This window comes from Mustela nigripes, chromosome 2 (assembly GCF_022355385.1).
Source record: "Mustela nigripes isolate SB6536 chromosome 2, MUSNIG.SB6536, whole genome shotgun sequence".
NCBI lineage: Eukaryota > Metazoa > Chordata > Mammalia > Carnivora > Mustelidae > Mustela > Mustela nigripes.
This window is the reverse complement of record NC_081558.1, coordinates 16,026,416-16,051,243: the sequence shown is the minus strand read 5'-3', so window position 1 is coordinate 16,051,243 and position 24,828 is coordinate 16,026,416. Positions and strand designations below refer to the sequence as shown.

At 50.9% G+C, this 24,828-nt stretch overlaps 2 protein-coding genes and 1 long non-coding RNA gene across 3 annotated transcripts in view; 2 read left to right on the top strand and 1 right to left on the bottom strand.

Annotated features, from left to right (window-relative positions):
- The window catches only part of LZTFL1 (leucine zipper transcription factor like 1), a 14,056-nt gene extending 9,936 nt beyond the window's left edge, over positions 1-4,120 (top strand). The window contains exons 8-10 of the mRNA XM_059389555.1: positions 1,533-1,709; positions 2,447-2,550; positions 3,656-4,120. Of these exons, the coding sequence (XP_059245538.1) occupies positions 1,533-1,709; positions 2,447-2,550; positions 3,656-3,674 (300 nt within the window). The 3' untranslated portion in view covers positions 3,675-4,120. The remainder of the gene's footprint in view (positions 1-1,532; positions 1,710-2,446; positions 2,551-3,655) is intronic.
- LOC132011245 (uncharacterized) overlaps positions 1-24,828 on the bottom strand; it is a 25,928-nt gene extending 1,100 nt beyond the window's left edge. Inside the window, exons 1-2 of the long non-coding RNA XR_009402347.1 lie at positions 24,614-24,828; positions 3,230-3,522 (exon numbers count right to left, since the gene is read on the bottom strand). This is a non-coding gene — a long non-coding RNA (uncharacterized LOC132011245). The remainder of the gene's footprint in view (positions 1-3,229; positions 3,523-24,613) is intronic.
- The window catches only part of SLC6A20 (solute carrier family 6 member 20), a 33,691-nt gene continuing 33,253 nt past the window's right edge, over positions 24,391-24,828 (top strand). Inside the window, exon 1 of the mRNA XM_059389554.1 lies at positions 24,391-24,635. Within this exon, the coding sequence (XP_059245537.1) occupies positions 24,515-24,635 (121 nt within the window). The 5' untranslated portion in view covers positions 24,391-24,514. The remainder of the gene's footprint in view (positions 24,636-24,828) is intronic.

The following is a 24,828-nucleotide window of genomic DNA, read 5'->3' as shown; positions in this document are numbered from 1 at the left end:
GCAGGCTCCCTGCGGAGCAGAGAGCCTGCTTCCTCCTCTCTCTCTCTGCCTGCCTCTCTGCCTACTTGTGATCTCTCTCTGTCAAATAAATAAATAAAATCTTTAAAAAAAAAATCATTTTTTTTTTATTTGTCAGAGAGCCAGTGAGCTCAAATTGGGGGAGGAGCAGCAGGAGAGGGAGAAGCAGACTCCTCACTGAGCTGGGAGCCTGAGTGGGGCCCGATCCCAGGACTCTGAGATCATGACCTGAGCCGAAGGCAGAGGCTTAACCGATGGAGCCAGCCAGGCATCCCTCTTGTTACACTTTTTTATGGAAAAATTCGAACACACAGAACAGTAGGGGGACCAGGACAATACACGCCCTGTACCTGTCACTCGGCTTTACTGATGACCAGGGCTTGGCCTGTCTGATTCCTCATTTACCTCCTCTTCTCCCTCCCACCATGTTTTTTTGAAGCAGATCTCAGACATTACATCATTTCGTCTGTAGAGATTTTAAAATAGGAATATTAAAAAAATAATAATAAAATAGGAAGATAATTCTTAGATGACTAAAAAAAAAAGGAAAATAAATATGGTTTTCAATGCTATTTAAAGGACCATAGATTTATAGAACACAGAGCTACATACTTCAGAATGGCTTTCTAATTTCTCAAAAGTAAAACTGTTTCAAACATTTTTAGATAATGAATTTGTTTTTAAAGCCATTTTGGACTTTGTTCCAATTTTACATTTCAGACTTTAGCAAAAGCAAAATGTGTACATGCTTTCACTAGCTGTGATGAAGTAAAATCTTTTTAAAAGACCAGATTTCAAAAATGAGTGAGGAATTTTGTTGGTAATACTGCTTCTCCTTCACATTTAGCAATTAGAGACCATTTTCCTGTTTAGTAATGCAACTTTTTTCTATTACAAATTTATCCAGTCATAGACAAGATCCAGCTGACAGAGTGTACAAACATGCCTATCACATTAATACAAAAAAAAAAACCCTTAAGATCTTATAAATTTAGCAAGTCATATAATCAGTAAGCATTGATTAGGCTCTCATATTTTAATGTAAATAGTGACTAAGATATAGATTAAATTTTTGATATAAACTCTGTAAGTCTATTATTTTTCCATCTGTATCATTCAAAATTCTTCACCAGGATTTTTTTTTTTTAACCTGACTTTTCAAAACCGAAACATGTTTGCCTTCCCTACCCGGGGACACACGACCTTGTTAGACTTAGGATCGCACCTCTCTCCTGTACCTCTTTGGAATTCCAGCAATTTGTAAATGATATTTTACATGTCTGGAGTTGAGTGACCACTGAGTGTCCGCCAGGTACACGGGGGCTGAGGGTGAGCTGGGCCCACCGGTGACCCTCTAGGAGCAGGAGCTTACCCAGGATGGTGGGGGGCCAGGGAGTCTGGGGGCCGACACGCACACACACAGCATTCCTATCACAACACCAAATCACTGTTGTGCAACAGTCACCATCTGGGATGTCAACATGAAATTATGTCAGTGCGTATATCTTTCATAGGATTTTATAAAAGCCCAAGATCTGAATGACTTGGAGAACACAGTAGCTGCTTTGAAGAGTGAGTTTCAGAAGACACTTAACGACAAGACAGAAAACCAGAAGTCCCTGGAGGAGAATCTGGCGACCGCCAAGCACGACCTACTCAGGGTTCAGGAGCAGCTGAGCATGGCTGAAAAGGTCAGGTTTGTCTGCATGCGTCTACCTCGCTGAGGAACAGGGGTCACTGAGGGACCCACGCTGGAGGCCAGCCATAGATTTTCCTTACCTTTTCTTACGGTATTGGCCAATACATGTTCGAGAATTATCATTTCCGGGCATTGAGATCCTTCTGTGTTTGGCACTAAGATATCTATGATAATAGAAAATTGCCACTCCTTCTTTGGAATGGTCAGAGACTCGGCCACGGATAGCGTATGTGAGCAGCGCCGCACCTCCGTGTTGCCCGGCCCCCTACAGCCCAGCACAGGGATGGCTGACTTCTCTTGAAAGGATTCTACCCCTTGTTTTTAATTTCTATGAAATATGTAGAGAACCGTGTTCTTCAGTTTAGGGATGAGACTTTAAGCACATGGGAGCTAAAATGTAACTGAACGAAAAATCCTCCTCCTAGAATACTGATGCCATGTTGGGATTCTCGGGAAAGAACCTGCGTATTTCACCTGAGAATTAGTTTACCGTTTCAAACAGATTTCTCACTGTCCTTAGTCACATGCTAACAATGTTGCTGTTTTCTTGGGAGGAATGTATTTTTAAAATTTGCAGTCTTAATTTTATGTAAGTATATTCTAAAAAGAAATTCGAAAATAATATAAAAGTATTAGTAAAATCAGAGCTAAAGTATACATGTTTATGAGATGTATTATTTCTCTCCGTCTCCATTTCATAGTAATGGACCGATGTTTTTCACTGTGCAGGAATTAGAAAAGAAATTCCAACAAACAACAGCTTACCGAAACATGAAAGAGATTCTCACCAAGAAGAATGACCAAATCAAAGACCTGCGGCGAAGACTGGCCAAGTAAGCCTTGCAGATCCCGTGCGGCTCTTGGTTTTGTCTCACTGCCAGATCGCTGTGTGTTTGTCACTAAGTCTCACTAAGTTTGTGTCCAGAGAGGCCAGGCCGGGGGTGCTTGGTGTCCCCTAGTCTAGAAGCCTGCATTTGAGGAGCACAGAGGAGGTCTGGCCAGGCTGTCCGCACTGCCCTTGAGGGCTTCGGTGGAGGTTCTGAGGGACTTTAGACACACATGCACATGCACACACATGGCCACACTGGGCTACCCTTGGCAATGTATTCCTTTAAGCAGGACAACAGAAAGGAAACCCAGCAAGCTTCCAGGGCATCCTTGGGCATTTCTCCTCAGGAATGTCCTCAGGAGCCTAGGGCCTGGTCGTCCTGTGCCCACCCTCAGCAACAGTTCAGGTGCTTGAGAACGTGGTTCCTGCAAGTGGGTGCACTTACCAGCCTGGCTTAGAGCCCCACGAGCCACAGAGCACTGGGTCCCTAACCATGCACTGTCTTGGGATGGGAGGGACGTGTGCCATTACCAGAGCTCAGCGCCCAGAGCGGGGACCCTGCGGCCGCGCCCCTGCCACACAGTCACAGCTCAAGCCCAGTCCTCCCGGCCCACGTGTGCTCCACTCCTCGGGCTCATGTCTGTCCTCCGCGGTTTGCTCCGGAAACTCTGTGGCCCTCTTACCTTAATCAGGGCTCCAGGGGGAACAGAGCGAGGACGTAAACCCCAGATCCACTTCGTCTGTAGAGGAGGAGGGTCTGTTAACCTTGTCCTCGCGTCGCCCCATCAGCACTTTGTGACCGTCCGACGACTCAGATCATTACGAAGTCTCTGCTGTCCTCAGCTGTCTTGGGTCTAAATGCCAGCTCCAGAGACTCGGAGTCTGAAGGTGGCCTTGCACTTCTCTGGTCCTTCGTCCCCACTGGGGGAGCCCCACACGGTGCTGTGGCGGTCTCTGACTTCCCCCTGTAGTGATTCTAAGTGAAAAATGCACTGTGACTGGGGTGGTCGCTGGAGAGCTGGCGGGTCAACTCACGGGGGAGCAGTGACAGCCACAAAGAGTATCGTGTCGTTGTTTATGGTCTTAACGGAATTTTCATCTCTTTGCAGGTACGAACCGGAAGATTAAAACCCAAAGAAGATTTCTCCTGGAAGCCGCCAGCACATGGAAGCACAAGCCGGTTCACCCCTCAGTCATGTATTTTGAAGCAGTTTGTTATATTCCCTCTCTTTATTTTTCTAATATATAGACTTGGCTTCTGATATTTAGAACGAGACTTCTGTTCCAGTTCCCTACTTGAGAAGACGGGAACCTACTGACCGACTCTGGCCGGTCCCCCCAGAGCCCTCTGAGCGCTCCTGAGTCTTCGTTCCGATGCAGTGAGAATTCTTTATTAGTCAAGAAGAGATGGTTAGGGTAGGAAGAAGAGTCTTAGCTGTTTGCATTAGTATGAAAAGCACCCGTTTCAGTAAATGTTAGAGCAGCGTTGTCTATTCTTGTACGTTCCCCAGAGCAAAAATACAAACAGTTATTAAAGAGAGTTACTACAAATAAACCTGATTTTTCAAAATCAAGTTCATTTTCTCTATTTCATTTTAAAATACGAATGCACTGAAAATATGCCTACTAACTTTTGTAGGCAGCATTTTTATCAATTATAAGGAAAATTAATAGCAAACAGGATCTGATTAACTTCAGTCTCTCTAGCTAAACTCTGTAATTATCAGAGGATGTGCAGACATTTTTTTTTAAAGATTTTATTTATTTATTTGACAGAGATCACAAGCAGGCAGAGAGGCAGGCAAAGAGAGAGGGGGAGGCAGGCTCCCTGCTGAGCAAAGAGCCCCATGCGGGGCTTGATCTCAGGACCCTTGGATCATGACCTGAGCCAAAGGCAGAGGCTTTAACGCACTGGGCCACCCAGGCGTCCCCCCACCCCCATGCAGACATTTTTTCAACCCCACCTAGTCACGAATCTGGATCGCTGAAGTCAGGTGCATCCATACTTCTACAGTTGAGAAAGTCTCTAGACTCAGAATAAATATAATCTTTATACCTCAGTCGTCTAGAATATTCTCTTAAATTATGACTTATGTTCCAGTTAGCAGACCTAAGATTCAACTTCTGATTGTTGTTCATTTATTTGTATGCATCTAGAGTAACTGCATTTTCAAGGGGTTCTTATTCTGTTTCCATGGGTTCTGCTTTTATTCTGGAGTAATTTTGGATAAAGCATTAAAATCATTAAATCATTAAAAATGAGGCCTCAGGGCGCCTGGGTGGCTCAGTGGGTTAAGCCGCTGCCTTCGGCTCAGGTCGTGATCTCAGGGTCCCGGGATCGAGTCCCACATCAGGCTCTCTGCTCAGCAGGGAGCCTGCTTCCTCCTCTCTCTCTCTCTCTGCCTACTTGTGATCTCCCTCTGTAAAATAAATAAATAAAATCTTTAAAAAAAAAAAAAAAATGAGGCCTCAATCTCCGCAGTCATATAGTGCAGCGATTTGCCATAAAGGTAAATAAAATAAGGTGCACAAAGCAGTAATGCATCAGAAGGAAAGGACTGACTTCTGTCACGTTTAGAAAGTAACTGTTTGCATTTCCAGAAGCAGAGCGTCACGCCTGAAAGAAGTGCAGTCCGCTGAGAGGTCATCCCACTTGCACAAATGAAGATTTTATTCACCAAGAAGGGTTCACCGATCAGACAATAAGGCTCATTATTTTTATTCAAGCTTGTAATACTAGCCTTGAATTTGCTGTTTTTCTTAGAGGCTTTGTGTTAAAACACCGAAGGAACAAATGATAAAGGGTAAGACCAACGACCTCCCCTGAAAAGGACACAGAAGGCAGTCTTAAAAAGAAGAACGAATCAGAGAAGGGAGGGAAAAATCCAACAGGCCAGCATCTAGTGCATAATCTCTCCCCACCAGCCTCTCACCGTTCAGGTCACTTGTGAATCTCTCTTCCTTCTAGAGTTTTTACCCGCCTAGTTCTTTAGCCCCAAGTTGATACTCTCTCCAAAGATCTATCCCATTCCTTAAGGACCAGGATATTCTATATAATTCAGAAACAGAACATGCTAGAAGAGCCATCAGAGACCATTTGATCATTACCTCCCTGCATCTTCTCAATGTGATGCCCACGGGGGTGGAAGAGGTGTTGAGAAACCTATATTGCTAGGAAAAATTTCAGCTTGTTTTTTGGTAGCAACTTTGAAATATTCTGTACAGTGTGTTCCTGTTCAATCATAAATTCCAAAGTAATTCTGAAACCTTAAAACCTAACTGTGCCCCACGGGAAGATATATAGGACATTCTTTGATATAAATCAACACGATGATTCTGTTGCATCTAACTACCTTGTGCTCAGCTTTTGCCCAGCATCAGGCTGGGTATTCTTTTGGAATGAAAAGATAAGTCTTTGTTTGCACAAAACGAAGTTTTAAATATTTATTTTTTGCACACTTACCTAGTTTTAAGATTTATCGTACTTGACTAAGCTAGCAAGCCTCTCCAGTCTATGTATTTTGGGCTTCTAAGAGCATTGGCTGAAGGAGTGATTAACCCTCCGGGGCGCTAAGCTGTCTAGACGGTACATTCCTGGTTGTCGTGATGCAACTTTGGTCGAACTTAAAAATTCAAGGCTCCTGCTATGCTCTGACTCAGACCTTTTGTCAACAAAAATAAGTATAAAGGGTTTTTGTTACTAATATTTTCTGTTCAACATCTAAGCATTCATTTTTTTCCCCATTATGTGGTTCGTTCTGAGTCTCTGTTAACTGTCTCGTGATCACCCACTTGCATCTTATAACACTGTTGGGGAGATATTGCTCTATATTGAATGGAATGTAATTCTGTTTCATAAAACATTTGCTATCACTTCCATTCTGATGAATGGGACAGTCTGTAGAGATGCGTACACTTTGACATGCTAGGTGCTCTTAGATAGAGTGGATTGCACACATTGGGCGTGAACGATTTCCATGGCTTATGTGTAAATGCTTATTATATACTGAAGCTTTGCCATCAGAAGTTCAAGACCTGATTCCTCTCATGTAAGCAAATCTTTTAAAAATAAAGACAGAAGGGGCACCTGGGTGGCTCAGTGGGTTAAAGCCTCTGCCTTCCACTCAGGTCATGATCTCAGAGTCCTGGGATCAAGCCCCGCATCGGGCTCTCTGCTCAGCAGGGAGCCTGCTTCCCCCTCTCTCTCTGCCTGCCTCTCTGACTACTTGTGATCTCTGTCTGCCAAATAAATAAATAAAATCTTTAAAAATAAATAAATAAATAAAGACAATAGTAGTATTTAGGCAAGACAGAATAGTAGTATTTAGGCAATACTGTTTTTCAAAAGATTTTATTTATTTATTTGAGAGAAAGTGAGAGAGCATGAGTGAAGGGGGGAGGGTCAGAGGGCAAGGAAGAAGCAGACTCCCCGCTGAGCCAAGAGCCCAATGCAGGACTCAACCCTAGGACCACGAGATCATGACCTGAGCCAAAGGCAGACGGGGTGGGAGGGGACCCCAGGAAGCACAGTGAGGGCAGGGGGGCAGAAAGCAGAAAAGGGAGGAAGCCGAGAAAGGGCGTGTTCACGTGCGGGCGACCGCTGTGGGCCACCAAGCTCCATCCCGCTCAGGAGCGAGGAGGCTGGGGCGCCCTCCACCAAGCTCCTTTATCAGGGTGAGCGTTGCTCATGAGACATGAACTCCCAGCCCTTCTCGTGCCTGGGTCGAGCAAGCTCCAATGTTTGAGAAGAGACACGGAACCTTCCGCTGGCTACCTCCTGGCAATGACAAGCAGGATGTGTTGGGCACTGCCAGCACCGGGTCCCACCATGAACTGGGAAGACAGAGGCTGCACGTGGTGGACGTTCCGTACATGCTGTTAGTCCTTCCCAAAGGCTGAACTCAGACGAGGAATCACAACCCTGCTCAGCCTTTCAAGCCCGGCGTGTGCTCGTGTGGCCAGACCACAGCCAGGGCTCTGAGGAAAAGCGTATCCCTCGACTGAGCGAGCCCTCAGCCCACGGCGCCCCTCGGTGACTCAAGTGTGAGGGCCCGTGACAGAAGCTCCGCACCAGTGTCGGTGAAACCGCACCCCTGCGTCCTGCACAAGTGCTGCTTAAGCCATGAAGACCTTGGGTAGATTGTTCAAAATTAGGTATTACCTCTAAGTTAGTTTTCTGATAATGAAAATTTCCCCATACCAATGACCAAAATTGTTTGAAAACCCGGACACTAGAAAAACCTTTCATATGCAACATAATTCCCATCCTTTTAAGTGGTGAGTCACAATTATAATTTTCTTTTCCTGACAAGTGTCAATGACTGTCTAGCAGCCGCGGGCTGCTAAGGTATGGAGTGCTGTTTGCCCCAGTAATAAGTGGTTTGCAAGCACTGTAGTTTGTTTAAAAATATATATATATATATTAGAGAGAGAGAGAAAGATAGTGTGTGAGCAGGGGGAGAGACAGAGGGAGAGAAACTTGAAGCTGACTACCTGGCAAATGTGGAGCCCCACGCAGGGCTTGATCCCATGACCCACAAGCTCACGACCTGAGCCAAAACAGAAAGCTGAACACTCAAGAAACTGAGCCACCCAGGGGGGCCCAAGCACCATGTTTTTTGAACGACTGCATCTTTTCTTAGGGTTTCCCCACGTCCACGGGTGTTCTTTCATCAGGCTGGTAGCTCACACTCTGATTGTGACCCATGCCTAGTCTCTGCTTCTAAGTGGTACGGGCTTGGAAAAGCTTATTAGAATTATTCCTATCCCCAGAGTGAGGGCTTAAGGGACTCCTCTTCTATGGGTGATGTGCATAGACTTGGCATCTTGGCAGCTCCAATACCTTTTCAGGTGCTTTATAAGACAATGTTCACCGTCCAGGTTATCTGCATTGTTACATAGTTGCAGTTTGCAGGTAAATAATTCTGGGTAAGTGGGATACTGTATCGTTTCTTTATTTCTCTTGCCTTATTGCACTGGCCAGGACCTCTAGTACAGTGTTAAATGGAAGGTGATAGAGGACAGCTTTGCCTCATTCCCAGTCTCTAGGGGAACCCTTTAAATACTTCACAAATAAGAATAATGTTTGCAAGGGGCACCTGATGGCTCAGTCAGTTACGTGTCCACCTCTTGATTTCGGCTCAGGTCATGCTCTCAGTGTTGGGAGATCGAGCCCCACATCAGGCCCCGTGCTGGGCGTGGAGCCTGCCTAAGATTCTCTCCCTCTCTCTCTGCTCCTCTGCAACCAAAAAAAAAAAAAAGAAGAAGAAGAAGAAGAAGAAGAAGAAGAAGAAGAAGAACATTTACAATATTCTGTATTAGATTAAGGATGTTCTTGTCTATTCCCAGTTAGCTGAGATCATTTATAAAGGTTATAAATGGGTATTGAATTTTGCCAGATGTTGAGATGATACTCTTTTTCTCATCTTTTTCTGTTAAGGTTGCAAAGTGCAACACTTAATTTTCTGATATTCAACTATTCTCAGTCAGATGCCGATCCTTTGCTGACTGCCCAGCTAAAGTGAACTGCCTTGGCCAAGTTTACCTGCCCCTCCAGGTGACAGCATCTGACAAGGGTCAATGTAGAGGTACAAGGGTCAGGCCCTCTTGCCCCCTTCACAATACCCCACAGGGTTCAGAGCCTTTCCATGGGGCCTGCCCAGCCCTGCTCTTCCCCTTCCCACGGACCACCCCCCAACCCCACCCATCTGGGGTCCTGCACACCAATCTCTATATCATATGCTTCCCAAGGGACCCCCCCCCCCTGCAGCAGTCATGATACACTATCCTTTTATACCTTGCTGGTTCCTATTAGTTGACATACTCCTTGGGAGTCTTGCATCAATATTCACATCAGACTTTGCTCTGGAATTTCCTTTCCTTATAAAACAGCTGTTATTTGAAAGCCACCAACAAGACCTCTGAAATTGATCACTGGTTCACATGAACTAGACCTTTGAATCCTTGAACCAGTGCCCGTCCCGCTTGGTAACTAACATCCATGATCTGTTGTCAGAGTCAAGCCTGCCTGAAAAAGATAGATAAGATAAGATAAATAGATAAGGAGAAGCCTGAGGGAGCCAGGTGGGGGTAACAGGCAACCCCCGGTGTCCTCCAGGACAGCTGCCCTATTAACTCAGTCAAGGGCTCCTTACTCCCGGCGGAGGCTGCTGGTGTGTTCCGGAGGCCTGAGCGGCAGGTGCGAAGCTGGAGCACTGGGGTCGGAGACAGGGACTCTGCCGACAGCGCCGCCTCTCAGGTGTGCGCCCTTTGTCAGGCTCCCGACAGTCAGCGCTGCCTGTTCTCTGTCCCTTTGGTGTTACATTTTTTGCTTCCTTCTACATTCTTGCCACATAGAGTCTTGGACTCCAAAATCACATCTTCACACCTGCTTCAGGGTCCACAGTGGGGATTTGCTCTAGATAATTATGACATTATTCTAGACAAACCACCTGAAGATACCACCTTTTTTGAGATATCATTTACATACAGTCACCTGCACCCATATCAGGGGTCCCGTTTGATGAGTTCGGAGAGACGCGATGCTTGAGTGTTCACTAAGAGATTGGGCCATATTCACCACCCCCCAAAAAATAGCTGGTGTTCAGTGACCCTCCCGTGCCCTGGGCTCAGAGCCATGTTCATCTGCTTTCTCTTGGGAACGCTCAGCTCATTTCACACAGCCCGCTTTCTTTTATGTCTGGCTCCTTCCGCTCAGCAAAATGTACTTGACCTTCATCCACATTGCCATGGGCAGCGTCCATTCCTGTTGGCCCCTCCAGGGCGCCACGTGTCAACCATTTGTTTAATCGGCTGAGTCTTAGAATACTTCAGCAGGGACTTCGCACACTAAAATCAATAAATCCGTTCCTTTCCAGGCTTGAGTGCATACTAGGTGCCCAGCCCTGGTGCTTGAAACACATCATGCACAAAATAGTCATTTGTGCCCTCAGGGAGCCAAGAGTGAGAGAACACAGAAAATAATAATAATAAATCCATGATATGGCATATGCATGATTTTCCTAGAGTTGCTGGAGAAAATTACCTCAGCCTCGGTGGCTTAGAACAACAGAGATGAATTCTTGCCCACAGCCGGAGGTCAGGCATCCAAACTGAAGGCGTTGGTAGCCCTGGTTCCTTCTGGAAGCCCGGAGAGAAAATCCACTCCCTGTAGCTTCCGTTGCTTCCAATGGCAGCCAGCAGTCCTTTGCTGGTGGACTCATCACCCCGCCTCTGCACCCCCATCTTCGCATCCCCTGGGCCCCTGGGTGTCTTCTCCCCTTCTCTTCTCTTCTGTGGACACTTGCCATTGGAGTTTGTGCCCTCCCTAACCAGGATGCTCTCATCTCCAGACCTTTCATTATACCTGCAAAGTCCCTTTTCCAAATGAGGTCACACCCATAGGTTCTGGGCGGACATTTCTGGGGTCTACCCTTCAAACCACGCAGAGTTTTTTTGGAGGAAGAAGTTGCTGGAGTAACGTCACGAGAGTCGAACAGAATGAGGAGGAACAGGAGTGCCGGGGGTGCTGAGTGCAAGGTCGGTTGCAAGGTCCTTGTTCCCGGGCTGAGGGAACAGCAGACAAAGGCCTCTGCCGAGAGGGGCCAGGCATGTGGTAGGGCAGCAAGGAGCCCCGGGGCTGGATCCTGCCGGCCATGAGGCTGACTGGGAAGAATCTAGATGCTACTCAGAAGGAGCCGTTGCAGAGGTGAGCCTCAGAGTGATAAAACCCAGCCACTTTCTGGCTGTGTTGAGCTCAGATCTCCTTGGACAACACTGGGAGCAGGGGCAGCTCGGGAGTCACCCGAGGGAGTCCCGGGCTTGGATCCAGGGAGGAGCCGTGCAGGTGGGAAGAGCGGCGCTTGAGTCTGGGTGTTTTGAATCCAGGGAAAACTTAGCAGCAAAGCACACAGATCCTAGGTGTACACTCACAGCACTCCCACAGGGCAAGCACTTTGTGTAGCCCCCGGATGAAGACTCGCCAGCGATCTGCCCCTGGAGGCCTTCAGTGCTGCTCAGGCGGCAGCCCCACCTATGCCCAGGGGCAAATCACTCCTCCGCCTTCCAGACCCCGAGGCTCCTCGTGGCTGCTCTTGAACTTGACACCCATGGACTCACACCGCATAGCCTGTGTGCGGCTTCCTTCCACACCGTGCATGCGATTCACGTCCAGCCGCAGTCCGTCCTCCTCGTCCTGCCTCCCGTTGGCTCACCTGCGTACTCCACGGTTTCCTGATGGTCTCACCGCTGCAGGACAGTTGCGGTTGTTCCGGGGCTGGGTTCCAACACGCTGCTGGGGGACTTCGGTGGAGACCGGTGCACGCAGGAGGGCCACTGCCAGATGGCGCCACGCACCAGCGTTCGGCGTGAGACGTTTCCACGTTGCCGGCTGCCACGCCTGCCTGACACTAGGAGAGTCTGACCCCGGATCTGCGTTGAGGATGAAACCAAGAGGACATCGGGGCGGACTGGAAGTAGGGTCCGAGAGACGGGAGTCCAGAATGACTCTAGAGGGTCGGCCTGAGCGACTAACTGCTCAGTGACACTTGGGTGAGCAGAGATGAGGAGCAGGTCAGGAAGTCTGTCTGTGCCTCGCAGACATCCCAGGGAGGATGCTCAAGAGACGGTAGACACCCCCGTCTAGACGTCTGGGCTGGAGAGACAGCAGTGTAGATGAGGCAGCTGTAAACCATGAGAGAGGAAATCACACCAAGAGGTGAGTATGGGTGAGAAGCAGGGGTGCTGTAATGTATAGTGAGAGCAGGGAGAAGAGGAAGACTCAGCAGAGGAGACAGGGAGGGGGCTGCAGAGAGCCAGAGCCCAGGCTAGAGGAAGAAGCAAACAGCAGAGGGGGGTGGGGGGGGGGGGGTAGGGAAGGAAGGGACACTGAGGACTGACCTTCAAACTAAGCCATGTGGGGTCACTGGTGACCTTGACCAGACGGTTTCCTTAGACTGGGGGCTGGGAGTGCTAGATCTAGTGCAGGTGACTGTAAGTAACAGGAGGAGAGAGACTTGGCGTATAGACGCCTCTTGATGAGTTTTGCTAGAAAAGAGCAAATACAAAACCAAAACCAAAAAGCAATAGGGCAGAAGCCTGAGTGGAAAGGGATATCAAGTGAAGGGACCATTTCCCTTCAGATAGGAGAAGCCCAGCACGTTCTGTCTTCCTCCCCACTAGAACATGCGCAAGCCCGAGATGGTTTTGTTGACTCTGAAGGCATTTTCGTGAAAGTGGAAAAGGCAGGAGAGAGAATGGGCAGAAGTGGGCTGTTCCCCAGGAGCCACGAGAAGGGCAGGAAAGGAAAGATGTGTGTTAAAGCCGCACGGAGGATCCTGCTGTTGCAGCCAGGTCTACAAACCCCGAACCCCGTGTGCCCTGCAGGCGTGAACAGGCCTACAAACCCCGCTGGTGGGGCCGGCTACAGCATGGGATTTGACTTGAGGGGGCCTGGGGAGGAGCCCGCAGGAGTCTGCATTTCTCCCGGGCTCCCCGGCAGTGCCCACGCTCCGCCCCAGACCCCATTTCCAGGATCGACAGGGGAGAAAGAAATCCCAAACAATGTGACCTGGGGAGCTCTTGCAGAATGAAGCACGTGTGTTTCCTGGCAGAGCGAGGCTCACGGGGCTCCTCCCGTTAGGCTGTGCGAGCACAAGCCCAGAACAGCGCCGCAGGGCACAGTGGGAGTCCTCAGGGGGTCCCTGATGGGGACAGCAAGGGCCCTATGGACACTCTGACCCTTGAAAATATTTTCACAGAGCCCAATCTGTTCTCCCTCAGTGGATCAGGCCTCCTGGCTGGTCCTGATTGTTTGTTCCCTGCACAAGTATGTGGGGCGCAGAAGCATACCGGGCCAACACCAACAGAAAGGACGGAGGGGTTCTCTGCGGCCCGCTGGGCCCCGTGTTTGCAGAGCACGCAAACAGATCAGCTGAGTGGCCCCGGGGGGGCAGCCACACTGTTTTCCCAATAAACCCACTGCTGCCGTGTCTGTTCGCTGGGGCCTGTGAAACGCCTGTTTGTTCCCCTCAGGCCTTTCTGAAGGATGCCCCCTCGGCGGTGGCCATGCCCACGAACCCAGCAGCATATGCGGCAACTTCGAGAAAATCGTTTCAGGTGACTCGGCTGAAGGAGGTCGTCCTTGGGAAGGGGTCACATGGACAGGAGGACCCCCCCCCCCACCCTCGATGTTGCCTTTGTGGTTTCCTCTTTTTTTTTTTTTTTTTTAGATTTTATTTATTCGTTTGACAGAGAGAGAAAGAGAGAGAGACCATAAGTAGGCAGAGAGGCAGGCAGAGAGACAGGGGGAAGCAGGCTCCCCGCAGAGCAGGGACCCCCCAATGTGGGGGGCTCCATCCCAAGACCCTGAGATCATGACCTGAGCCGAAGGCAGAGGCCCAGCCCACTGAGCTACCCAGGTGCCCCTTTTGGAGGCCCCAGAGTTCGCACCAGGACAGACTCTATAATAGAGTCTACAAATTCAAACATTCGCTCTAGCGTTTCCCGAAGTCGTCTTCCACTTAGGCCTCCTGTGCTGGCAAGCCTTAGACTTCATTTTCTTTTCGCCTGTGTCCGTGACTTTGTCACGTCCCTCAGCGGCGGGAGGACCAGAAACAGTCGCAGCCTGCAGCCACCCGCTCCCCACCCCGCCTCGACCCGGCCCCTCTCTGTGTGGCTGCCCTGCCTTGGGTCCCGGCTGGCCACTCTCCACCATCCCGGGGCTCGCCGCCGCCGCGCTGGGGTGGGCCGCATAGTCCGAAGGGTTCTGCAGGGTTCGGGGAGGAAGGCCAGCAGTCTCTCCCACACTGCAAACGTCAGATGCCAACTCAGAAAGCTTATATGCTCACTCTTCTCCCCCAAAACCCATCCATCAGGATATAGTCTAGTGTCTAAAGTGCATGTGTAGCACTACCTGTCACAGGTGCCGTGGGAAGACCAAACTGACACATTTTCTGCAAGTTATGAAAAAAAAAAAAGGTGTTCAATAAGCCCCGGAGAAACCATCTGACAAATCCGGAATGAAGGCCATTCTACAACGGCCTGTAATTCACCCGGTCTCTCCAGAAAGTTCATGCCACAAAAATAAAAAGGTGGGAAAACCATCCGAAAAGCAGCTCTGGGGACACCTGGGTGGCTCAGTTGGTTATGCATCTGCCTTTGGCTCACGTCATGATCTCAGGGTCCTAGGATCGAGTCCCGCATCGGGCTCTCTGCTCAGCAGGGAGCCTGCTTCCCCCTCTGCTCCCCCTGCTTGTGCTCTCTCTCTCTCTCTCTTTGTCTAACAAACATATAAATAAAATCTTTAAAAATAAAAAATTTAGTTAAAAAATAAAAGCAGCTCCATTTGCAACAGCCAAATGCAAGGTACAAGTCCTGATTCACTCCTGGATAGCCATAAAGGGCCCTGGGGACAACCCCCTGAAATGTTCACTTTGCATATTTTGATGAAGCCGAGAAAGTTACGTCCTTAGAACGTTTTAACTCCTATCAGGCTTCCAAGTTACATGCCTTATTTAAGTTCTACCTTTTAATTTTTTCAAAATTCCATGAAGTAAATGCTCCTCGGTGGTGAGATCTTGGTCACACATTATGGGTTCACCGTGCCATTCTGGCACATCCTCTAATGTATCCTGATATCTGTTCTTTTTAAAAAATCCTACCTGGGAGTCACTGGGCTGCGGGAACCTGTAGTGGGAAATGCTGAACTCTTAGCACTTTATTGCTCTGTCTCCATTTTTCCCTCTTCTCCTTCTAGGATTCTAAAGAAACATAGGCCACTTTACTGCTCTACGTACCTTAATCTTTGTCTCTCTGTGCAGTATTCCAGAAAATTCCTTCTGACAGTTCCTTGAGTTCGATGACTTATCTAATCCACTTTTTTAAAAAAGATTTTATTTATTTATTGGACAGACAGAGATCACAAGTAGGCAGAGAGGCAGGCAGAGAGGCAAAAGCAGGATCCCTGCTGAGCAGATAGCCAGATGCGGGACTCGATCCCAGAACCCTAGGATCATGACCTGAGCCAAAGGCAGAGGCTTCGACCCACTGAGCCACCACTTTTAAACCCATCCACTGAGTTTCTGATTTCCATTACTGCGTTTTTTCATTTCTAGAAATTCCACTCGGTTCTTATTATAATGTATCACTTATACATACACATACATATACATATAAAATGTATCATTTTCCAGTCTCGGCTCTTTCTGTTTCCTGCTCTGCCAGCCACAGACATACGGGCGCGTAGAAGTCTCTCTCGTGATGGCAGCCAGCTCTGGCTCTCCTAGCGGTCCTATCAATTTTTGCTTCCAGTTTCTTAAAGCTGTTTTATTCATTGTATTCCACTTTGAAAATGTCCCATCTTTCTGGTGACAGACGTCCATTCTGTCACTAATAACACTTTTTGGGTTTCAAGTCTGTTCGTCTGAAGTAATACACCTCTCCGTGGCTTTCTTGGGGATACTATTTTCCTGGCCTTTCCTTTTCATCGATTCACCCTAAGTTTTTCTGTGAGCTTATGTTTAGTATGTTTCTTCTAAATGAAATTTTTATCCCAGTCTTTGTCCTAGTCCATTTAAGTCATGGATATTTACCATAACTCCTGCCACACTGGGATGCCTTTCCCATCTTACTTTTTGCTTCCTCTTTGTTCTGAATTCTTACGCATGCTTCCTCCTCCTTTGTTTGCTTTCATCAGACCGTGCAAGAATATAAAGCCACTAGAACTGCAGGCTGGTGTAGAGTAGTGACGCAATGACCCGGATGCAACCACGGTTAGGGATCGTCTACCAAAGCTGAAAATACGCACACATGCATCCGCTTCAGCACACGCGCCCATAGAAACGCGTGCGCACATGCACCCGGACACATGCACCCGAAGGCTCTGGCAGCTTTCTTCACGGCATCCAAGCCCAAAGATGATCCAAAAATCCCCCGAGAGTAAAGTGGGTAACCGATTCGTGGTTATAATCATAGAGAAAATACAACAGAGCATAAAAAGAAAAAAAAAGAAAAACATCAACTACAGCTACACGTACCAATTGGAGGAAACTTAAAAAGCAATAATCAGGTGATACAAATGAAACCAAACCCCGAAGGATAGTCACTGTATTTTCCATACTATAGAGTTCAAACACAGATAAGATGAAAATGTAGTGATCAGGGATTCACGCCTTAGGAAGGAGGGGAGTAAATCATAGGGAAAAGCAAGAAAGGCGCGGTCAGCAGAGGGTTCCCTCTGCACGGAGAGTGGGGGCTCTGACGCACAGGATGGCGGAAGTGCCCCTCGGGGCTGGCAATCCCGTTCTGGACCTGGGCGAGATGATCATTTGTGGGCGGCAGATCTGATGTGCGTTTGTCTGCCTGGCTGTTCTATTTCACCATGAACAGGGAAAACAGGAATAGGGCCCATACGTATCTCTTTTTCTACTCATTACCATCTTTTGCCAAACTCCCACACTCCCTGACAAGGTCGATGTCTTTCCATCCAGGTGTCTCGTCTTCGAAGTCGCTGTATACTCGGTGTCGGCCTGGGGATTCAAGGTCCCGGGGGAGCCTCATTCTTACCTAGGTCACCCCCTGATCAGAGATAAAGGAGTGAATGGTGGATGCGGGACAGAGAATGTGGGGCACACACACACACACACACACACACACACACACAGAAAAGCTATTTGCCATGTCAGGGAGAGGAGCAGAGCGGCCGGTGGGACAAACACCAACCCCAGAGGCAGAAGGAGGCAGTGGGAGCCCACGCTCAGGAAGGCAGCCTAGGAGGGAGAGGGGCAGGAAGGGTCCCGCGCTGGAGGGAGAGCCGTCAGCCGGACAAGGGCTGCTCAGGACCTGGGTTAAGTCATCAGTGGGCCGAGGGGGATGGAAAGAGAGGCTTGATAGGCGCCCAGAGAAGGTCCGGGACCCCGGCCCAGGGCCATGAGACAGGACAAAGATCCCGGAGCAACAGCAGCATCAAGGCCCTGCTGAGGATTCACGGCCCGTGGCTGCTGCAGACCCAATCACAGCTCTGTGAGATCTTTCCAGAAGCACTCACCAGCAGTCTGGTGAACCCCGAGAGGCTCGTGTCTGGGTGGCTCAAGGCTGAGAGACAGTAAAAGGACTGGGAGTTAGCAGGGCGATACATGGAATTGGGTGGCCGTCAAGTCCAGGCCAGAGACCGTGGTCCCTGGAAACAGAAAGGCAGTGGGAAGGGTGGGGGTTGGGGTTTCCACTCTTGCAGATGGAGTGGCTTCACGAGACAGAGCCACCGAGGGCACACCCAGCCTCCCAACGGGAAGATGAGGGGTTGCATTCAGCAAAAGAAAGTCCCATCTTTTCTGGAGACAGGACAGCATTCAGACATGGCTGCGTCCCACTTCCTTGCTCACAGTCCGGGCCCGGCAGGCGGGAAGCTCTCTGTGGCAGCAATTAGCAGAGAAACCCCCCCTTCAGTCCCCCAGACCCCCGTCAGGAGTGTCCGGCGGGGCGTCCTGCAGTGATGGGGACTCTCCTTGTCCGGCTGCCCAGCATGGCAGCCCCCAGCCACACGCACTACCCGACTCTTGGAGCATGCCTAGTATTTATTTCCCGTTAGCTCATTTAACGTTAAGTAGGGGACACCAGGGTGGCTCAGTCGGTTAAGCATCTGCCTTCCAGCTCAGGTCATGACCCGAGGGTCCTGGGATCGAGTCCTGCATCAGGCTCCTTGCTCGGCAGGGAGCCTGCTTCTCCCTCCCCCTGCCAGTGCGTTCTCTCTCTCTCTCTCTCTCTCTTTGACAAATAAGATCTTACAAAAATAAAATAAGGTTAAACAATGGCAATGTGGCCAGTGGCTGCTCCGTTGGACAGTCCAGCTTCAGCTCCCCTCCCTGAAAACAGAGGCCTGGGCTTGGCAGTGTGGCCCCAGTACATTTGGGGACCTTAATGCTTTTGTCCCAAGTTCTCCACGGAAACCCTGTATCTAGAAATGTGCTGGTGGATCTGCTCCACTCGGGTCCACTACTCAGGCTCCCACTACTGCCTACCAAGCGCCGGGCACGCCGTGGAATTCTGGGGCTCCATGGGCGCCGCCTGTGGGCAAGGGATGGGGTGACCTCACTGCACACGCAGCACCGGAGAGGACGTAAGGTGGCTCACAGTGGACAGACATTCTGGAATCTTTACCAGCTTATCTTTATCAGCATTAGACAAACAGTATCTTTGCTGATATGGTAATGATCGAAAGCTTCCTTTGAAAATGCATTTACGGGGGCGCCTGGGTGGCTCAGTGAGTTAAAGCCTCTGCCTTCAGCTCAGGTCATGATCCCAGGGTCCTGGGATCGAGCCCCGCATCGAGCTCTCTGCTCTGCAGGGAGCCTGCTTCCTCCCCTCTCTCTCTCTGCTTGCTTCTCTGCCTACTTGTGATTTCTCTCTCTCTGTCAAATAAATAAAATCTTAAAAAAAAAAAGAAAGAAAGAAAATGCATTTATGTGAAACAGTGAATTTCTTTTTTTTTTTTAATTTTTATTTATCTATTGACAGGCAGAGATCACCAATAGGCGGAAAGGCAGGCAGAGAGAGAGAGGGAGGAGGAAGCAGGCTCCCCACTGAGCAGAGAGCCCGACGCAGGGCTTGGTCCCAGGACCCCCGGGACCATGACCCGAGCCGAAGGCAGAGGCTTTAACCCACTGAGCCACCCAGGAAAACGATCCATAGAGAATAGTCTCCGTGATTCACAAATGGGGCATAATACGGGCTCAAAACCCTGGCAGATGGGGCCACAGCGTGGGGAGCTGATCCACGCTGATCAGCTGGATCAGAAGGGTCTGATCTGGAGGTCCGGGCATTTGGACCAGGGCCGGCGGCGTGCCCTGGCAACTTGTCAGAAAAGCACCCTAGGAGGCCCCACCCATCCTGGACCTCCCGAAGCCGGACCTGCCTTTGAATGAGCCCCGAGGGCATCTGTGGGCACACGGATGCTTGAGGGCCACGCTCGAATAGGCTGGTGACACTGAGAGTTGGGGGACGGGGGTGTAGGGGGCCGCCCAGGAGCTCCACTTGCAGCCAGAAGAGGCTCAGGTCTCCTGGGAGCTCCTGCCTGCTCAGCACACACACACACGTGCACACTCAGCCCTGATATCGGGGGGCCCCCAGCCTGGCTCCCGGGAGGACCCTCCCCTTCACCCCCTGACAGCACCCGCCCCCCGCCGCCCGCCGCCACCCCAGCAGCTCCTTGGGGCTTCTGCTCTCCCATCTGCCCTCCCGCAGAAAGAGCAAGCAGGTCCCTCGGACAGCAGGGTGGGGGCGCTGTCCTGGCCCCGGGTGTGCCTCCTGTGCCCCAGCCGGGCAGCCTGCCGGCACGTGGTGGGTGAGCCACAAAAACTCGAATGTCTGAAGAAAACTTCGGAAATGTGGGCACCTCGGTTATCGATGCTAGAGAGCAATAATGATGAAATGGCCCCGAAGTGCTCATCTATCCTCTGGACTTTACGGACACTCAAGGTCAGGAATAGGACTAGGGAGTAAACGATGAATAAGACATGACACCGGGGCGCCTGGGTGGCTCAGTGGGTTAAGCGTCTGCCTTCAGCTCAGGTCATGATCCCGGGGTCCTGGGGTCGCGAATCCCCATTGGGCTCCTTGCTCAGCGGGGAGTCTGCTTCTCCATCTCCCAGTGCCGCTCCCCCTGCTTATGTTCTCTCAAGCGTGTGCTCTCTGTGAAATAAATAAATCTTTTTTAAAAAGACGTGACACTAGCCATGGAGCAGAGGGGACACCTATCCTGCTGTCTTCGGGACAAGGCTGCATGACCAGTGGATAGGACAGCGTCAGAAACCAGATCTGCAGCCCCAGGCTTGGGGGGGGGGGGCGGTGCAGGGAAGAGGGAACAATGCAGCCTGGCCAGAGGCAGGCGTGGTGCTGGGCTTCCAACAAAGGATAGTGTTTCATCTGGGTCAAGAAGAATGGAGAGGACTCTCTCCCAGGTCAAGAAGGCAGAAGGTGTTCCTGGCTGAGGGAACAGCCCCGGGAGTATTAAAATGCACAGCACTGTCGGAAGGTAAAAGCCTAGGTGAGCAAGGGTCAAATTCCTCCTGGCCCAATTAAAAAATAAATTCCTCCAGGCTGTCCGGACCCGGCTCCGGAGTTTGGACTTTATCTCATGGGGAACTAGGGATTGATGCGGTGGGCGGGGTGGGGGGGGGTGTTAAGTAACAGCATTATCAAGCAGGCGAGTCCATTAATTATTGACAGCTGCGTGGCTGGAGTTGGTGGGAAAGACCCGGAACCCCTGCACAGGGCCATGGCCACACCCATGCAGTTGAATCAGGACCGTCCCTCCTTCCCCAAATCAGATAACTGGGGCAGGCTGACCCTCTGACCTGATTGACAGGGGGCCTGATAAGACCGGACAGGTGAGTGGGAGGGAAAGGTTCTGTCCTGGCAGTGGGAGGCCCCAGGGAGCACTCAGGGTGAGGCCTCCCTTGGGCATCACCCATGCTGAGACCCGGCCCTGCTCCCCTGGCCCCCACCACACAGAAGTTGCTCCACTAGCCCCGGGGCCCTACGGAGTGCTGGCACCTGCTCCCACAGGCTCGGGAGGGCCGCCTCTTCCAGAATCTTGCGAGCTGATTGTTAAAGGCAGCCACGATGGGGCGCCTGGGTGGCTCAGTGGGTTAAGCCTCTGCCTTCGGCTCAGGTCATGATCTCAGGGTCCTGGGATCCAGTCCCGCATTGGGCTCTCTGCTCAGCAGGAAGCCTGCTTCCCTCTCTCTCTCTCTCTCTGCCTGCCTCTCTGTCTACTTGTGATCCCTGTCTGTCAAATAAACAACTAAAATCTTTAAAATAAAAAAAAAAAAAAGGGGCAGCCATGATTAAAACTTCAGTTACATAAACCAACAGGGAAATGGCATAAAACAGAGGTGACAAATGCCTTCAAACCCCACCACTTCCTAATGATTCACTAATTCACTAATTCGCTATTGATTCACTGCACCTCCGTCCTGCTCTCCGGGCTGTGTCTACTGCGTGTGTCTCATGGAGATCCAGACAGCGGTGGCTCCTGCGCATCTCTGCCCAACCCCAGGTTTAGCGGCAACGTCTTGGAAGCTTGGACTTGGCCACAGGGGGAGTATTTACACCGGCGAAATCGGCGAGCGCTACAACCCTGAGTTCTGCAGAGAGAGCTGGTCCCTTCAGCATTTGCCACTGCTCACCTCCACCCCATGCTTTGCTGGTTCCCCAGAGAAGCGCAGCTGCCCCTCCCAGGCCTGTTCGCCCAGCTGCACTTCTGGTCTGGTCAGATGAGAGGGAGCTGTCGGTGGACGTCAGAAGACACCCTCACCAAGAACCCTGAGCCATCTGCCCCTGAGGATTTACTTTGTCCTACTATGGGGTGTCTCTGTGCGCTCCGCCCAGAACCCCCTCCCACCCTGATCAGGCTCCTGCGGGGTCTGGCAGTGTGACCCTTGGGACCCACAGGCCTGACCCCTGGGGCTGGGGAATGGAAGGAGGGGCCTTGCCTTTGTCACACCAACCCCCTGCAAACAGGTGGCCAGCAACCGTGCAGGACATCTGTCCAGAGTGCCCAGCTCCTGAATGCCACCGTGGGGCCGGCCGTCCTCTAGGGAAAACTCACCCTCGAGAGTTGTTTGTTAAGAGTTTGTTAAAATCAAGAACATCCATTCATCCGAAGACACCACTGAGAGAATAAAAAGACAAATCACAGACAGAGGGAAGGCATTTGTCCTACCTAAAACTGACACGGGGCTCATATCCAGAAGGAGTAAGGAACGATCTAGGTCAGGAGGAAAAGACAAGTCAATTATGAGCTGGCAAAAGAACACACACTTCATGGCAGAGGATATCCAGACGACCCAGTTCACCTAGGGAAAGGTATGCAGCCTCCCTCATGTGTGGGAAATTGGAAATTTCAATAAGTCACAGCGAACCATCGCGACACACCCACCAAACCGGAAAGCGCTTTTAAAACAGAATGACAGATATTGCTGAGGATACAGAACAACCGAAACTCTAGTGGGAGTGCAAACTGGTCCTACCTCTCCGGGCAACAGTTTGGCAATATCTGCTCACGCTAAACCTCTAGTTACCGTCCAGCCCAGGAGTTCCCAGCAATGAGCGGACTCGTCTCCCAGTGGCACTAGGATGCTCATCACCGCCTTATTCACGATAGCCCCAAACTGGAGATGGTACCAGGTCCTTAAGGCAGCGCCCAGAGTCGGTTCGTGGCATGGAGAACTACGCAGCAGGGAGAACAGCCTAGAGAGGTGCTCCCTGAGCAGAACGACTTGTGCAAGGAAGCCGGGCATGAAAGCGCACACGCTGCCCAAGTTCATGTGCCTAGAGGTCCAAGCCGCGGAAACTAACACATCGCCATAAACCCAGAATGGTCAGTCCCTCTGGGGAGAGAGCAAGTTGTAGGAAGAATACTCACTAGAATCCCAACATTTAAAAAGCAGCAAGGGTCTTCCTTGCTGTATCGTAGACCTCCGCTGCTCTGGCTGTTGGAGGTCGGAAGTTCAAGGACAGGCTGCCCATCAGAGGAGCCTCCACCTTCCTCGGGAGCCACCGGCTGGCCAGGCAGGGACTCAGGGGGAAACCAGAGTAGTGAACTCATTTTGGCTTCAAGGAAGATTTCCACTAGCAATTCCACTTCTCATCTCTTTATATGTAGGTATCAAGCCTTTTCTTACCTGACACCATACCAGGCACTGTTCAAAGTCTATCATTATTATTAACTAATTTAGCATGCTACCTTTTCCATTTATCCAAACCTCTGGGGACGTCTACCAGTGCCCCCTTTATCAAACATTTACTATGTGGCAGATAGGAAGCTATCACTTCATTCTCACATGAGCCCTTGGGAGGCGGATATGTTGTTTCCATTATGGATTAGGCAACAGAGGCTCAGAGAGGTTCAGTGACTTGTCCAAGGTCACACAGCTCAGTGGTAGAGCTGAGCTCTAAAGCCAGCTCTAGCACTTCTCCAAGCACCAGGCTGAGACAGGTGTAGTGACCACTTTGAACCAAACAACCTTTCCAGACAGGTATTTTAGGCTTCAACTGCGGCATAATAAATCAGAATCTCTAGCCCTTAGACCCACCTGAGCAGTGGAGTATATCCCACAGAGGTTGTTCAAAAGGAATCATGACCCCCATCCGGCACTACAGAGCCAGACTCCATGCTCTGCACACAGTAGGCAGTAGGGCCCATCTGTAGATGGAAGGAAACCTGCCTGCCTGGCTTCCTCTTCCTCCAAGAAGTCTGGAGGCGCTACCGAGTCCCTCCCTCCCTTCCAGTCTCTGGACAAACAGCATTTTTCCTCCTCTGGGAAGTCCTCCCGGACCACCCCAGCCTACCCCCGCGGTACTGCTCACCCTTTTGCTTTGCCTTAGTTGCCTTCCTCGTGTCTCAGTCTTTTATATGGACCAAAATGAACCATATGAAATTGTCTTCTCTGTAGGTAAACAGTGGTTGAAAATGGGACCTTTTATCCCGGCCAGTTTAAGCATTTCCCTCCCCGGATGTCAATTCCCACAAGGGTTGGGATGTCTGCGTGTGGCTCACAGCCCGTCCCCAGATGAAGCCCCGCACCTAGGAGGCACCCAGGAAACGATGGGTAGATGTTTGGGAGAACCTGACGGCTCCGGAACAGCCGCGCAACAACACGCGGGCCCCGAGGTGGAGCCGGAGGGCCCCGGACACCACCCCTGGCCCCGCCGTCCCAGGCGCAATCCCGGGCGCCTTCCCGGCGGCGGCGGCGGCCCGGCGGGGCGGGGTGGGGCTCGCCGTCATCCATTTACCAGCCTCGCCCCTCCAGCCGGCGCACGTTAATGAGATTAGCAATTAAAAAGCGAGTGAGCAGCCGCGGCTGAGGCGCGCGGGGCCACCCCCAGGCCAAGCGGGCGGGTCGTCCAGGCTGCGGCGCTCCGAAGCAGCCCCACGCGGCGCCCGAGGGGGAGCCGGCGCCCAGTTCGCGGCCATGGAGAAGTCGCGTCCGCTGTGGGCCAACCCGCTGCAGTTCGTCTTCGCCTGCATCTCGTACGCCGTGGGCCTGGGCAACGTGTGGCGCTTCCCCTACCTGTGCCAGATGTACGGCGGAGGTGAGTGCGGTCCGTGCGGGAGCCCCGACTCCAGGCCGGTAAACTGAGGCTCGCCGCGAGCGAGGGGCACGGGGAGTGCAGAGCCGGCCGTCCCGGACCCAGCACATCCCTATCCGCCGCCGAGCTGTTCTCCAAAACCGCCCTCCCGCGGCCTCTGCAACGCCCCAGCCCCAGCCCCAGCCCCAGCCCAGCG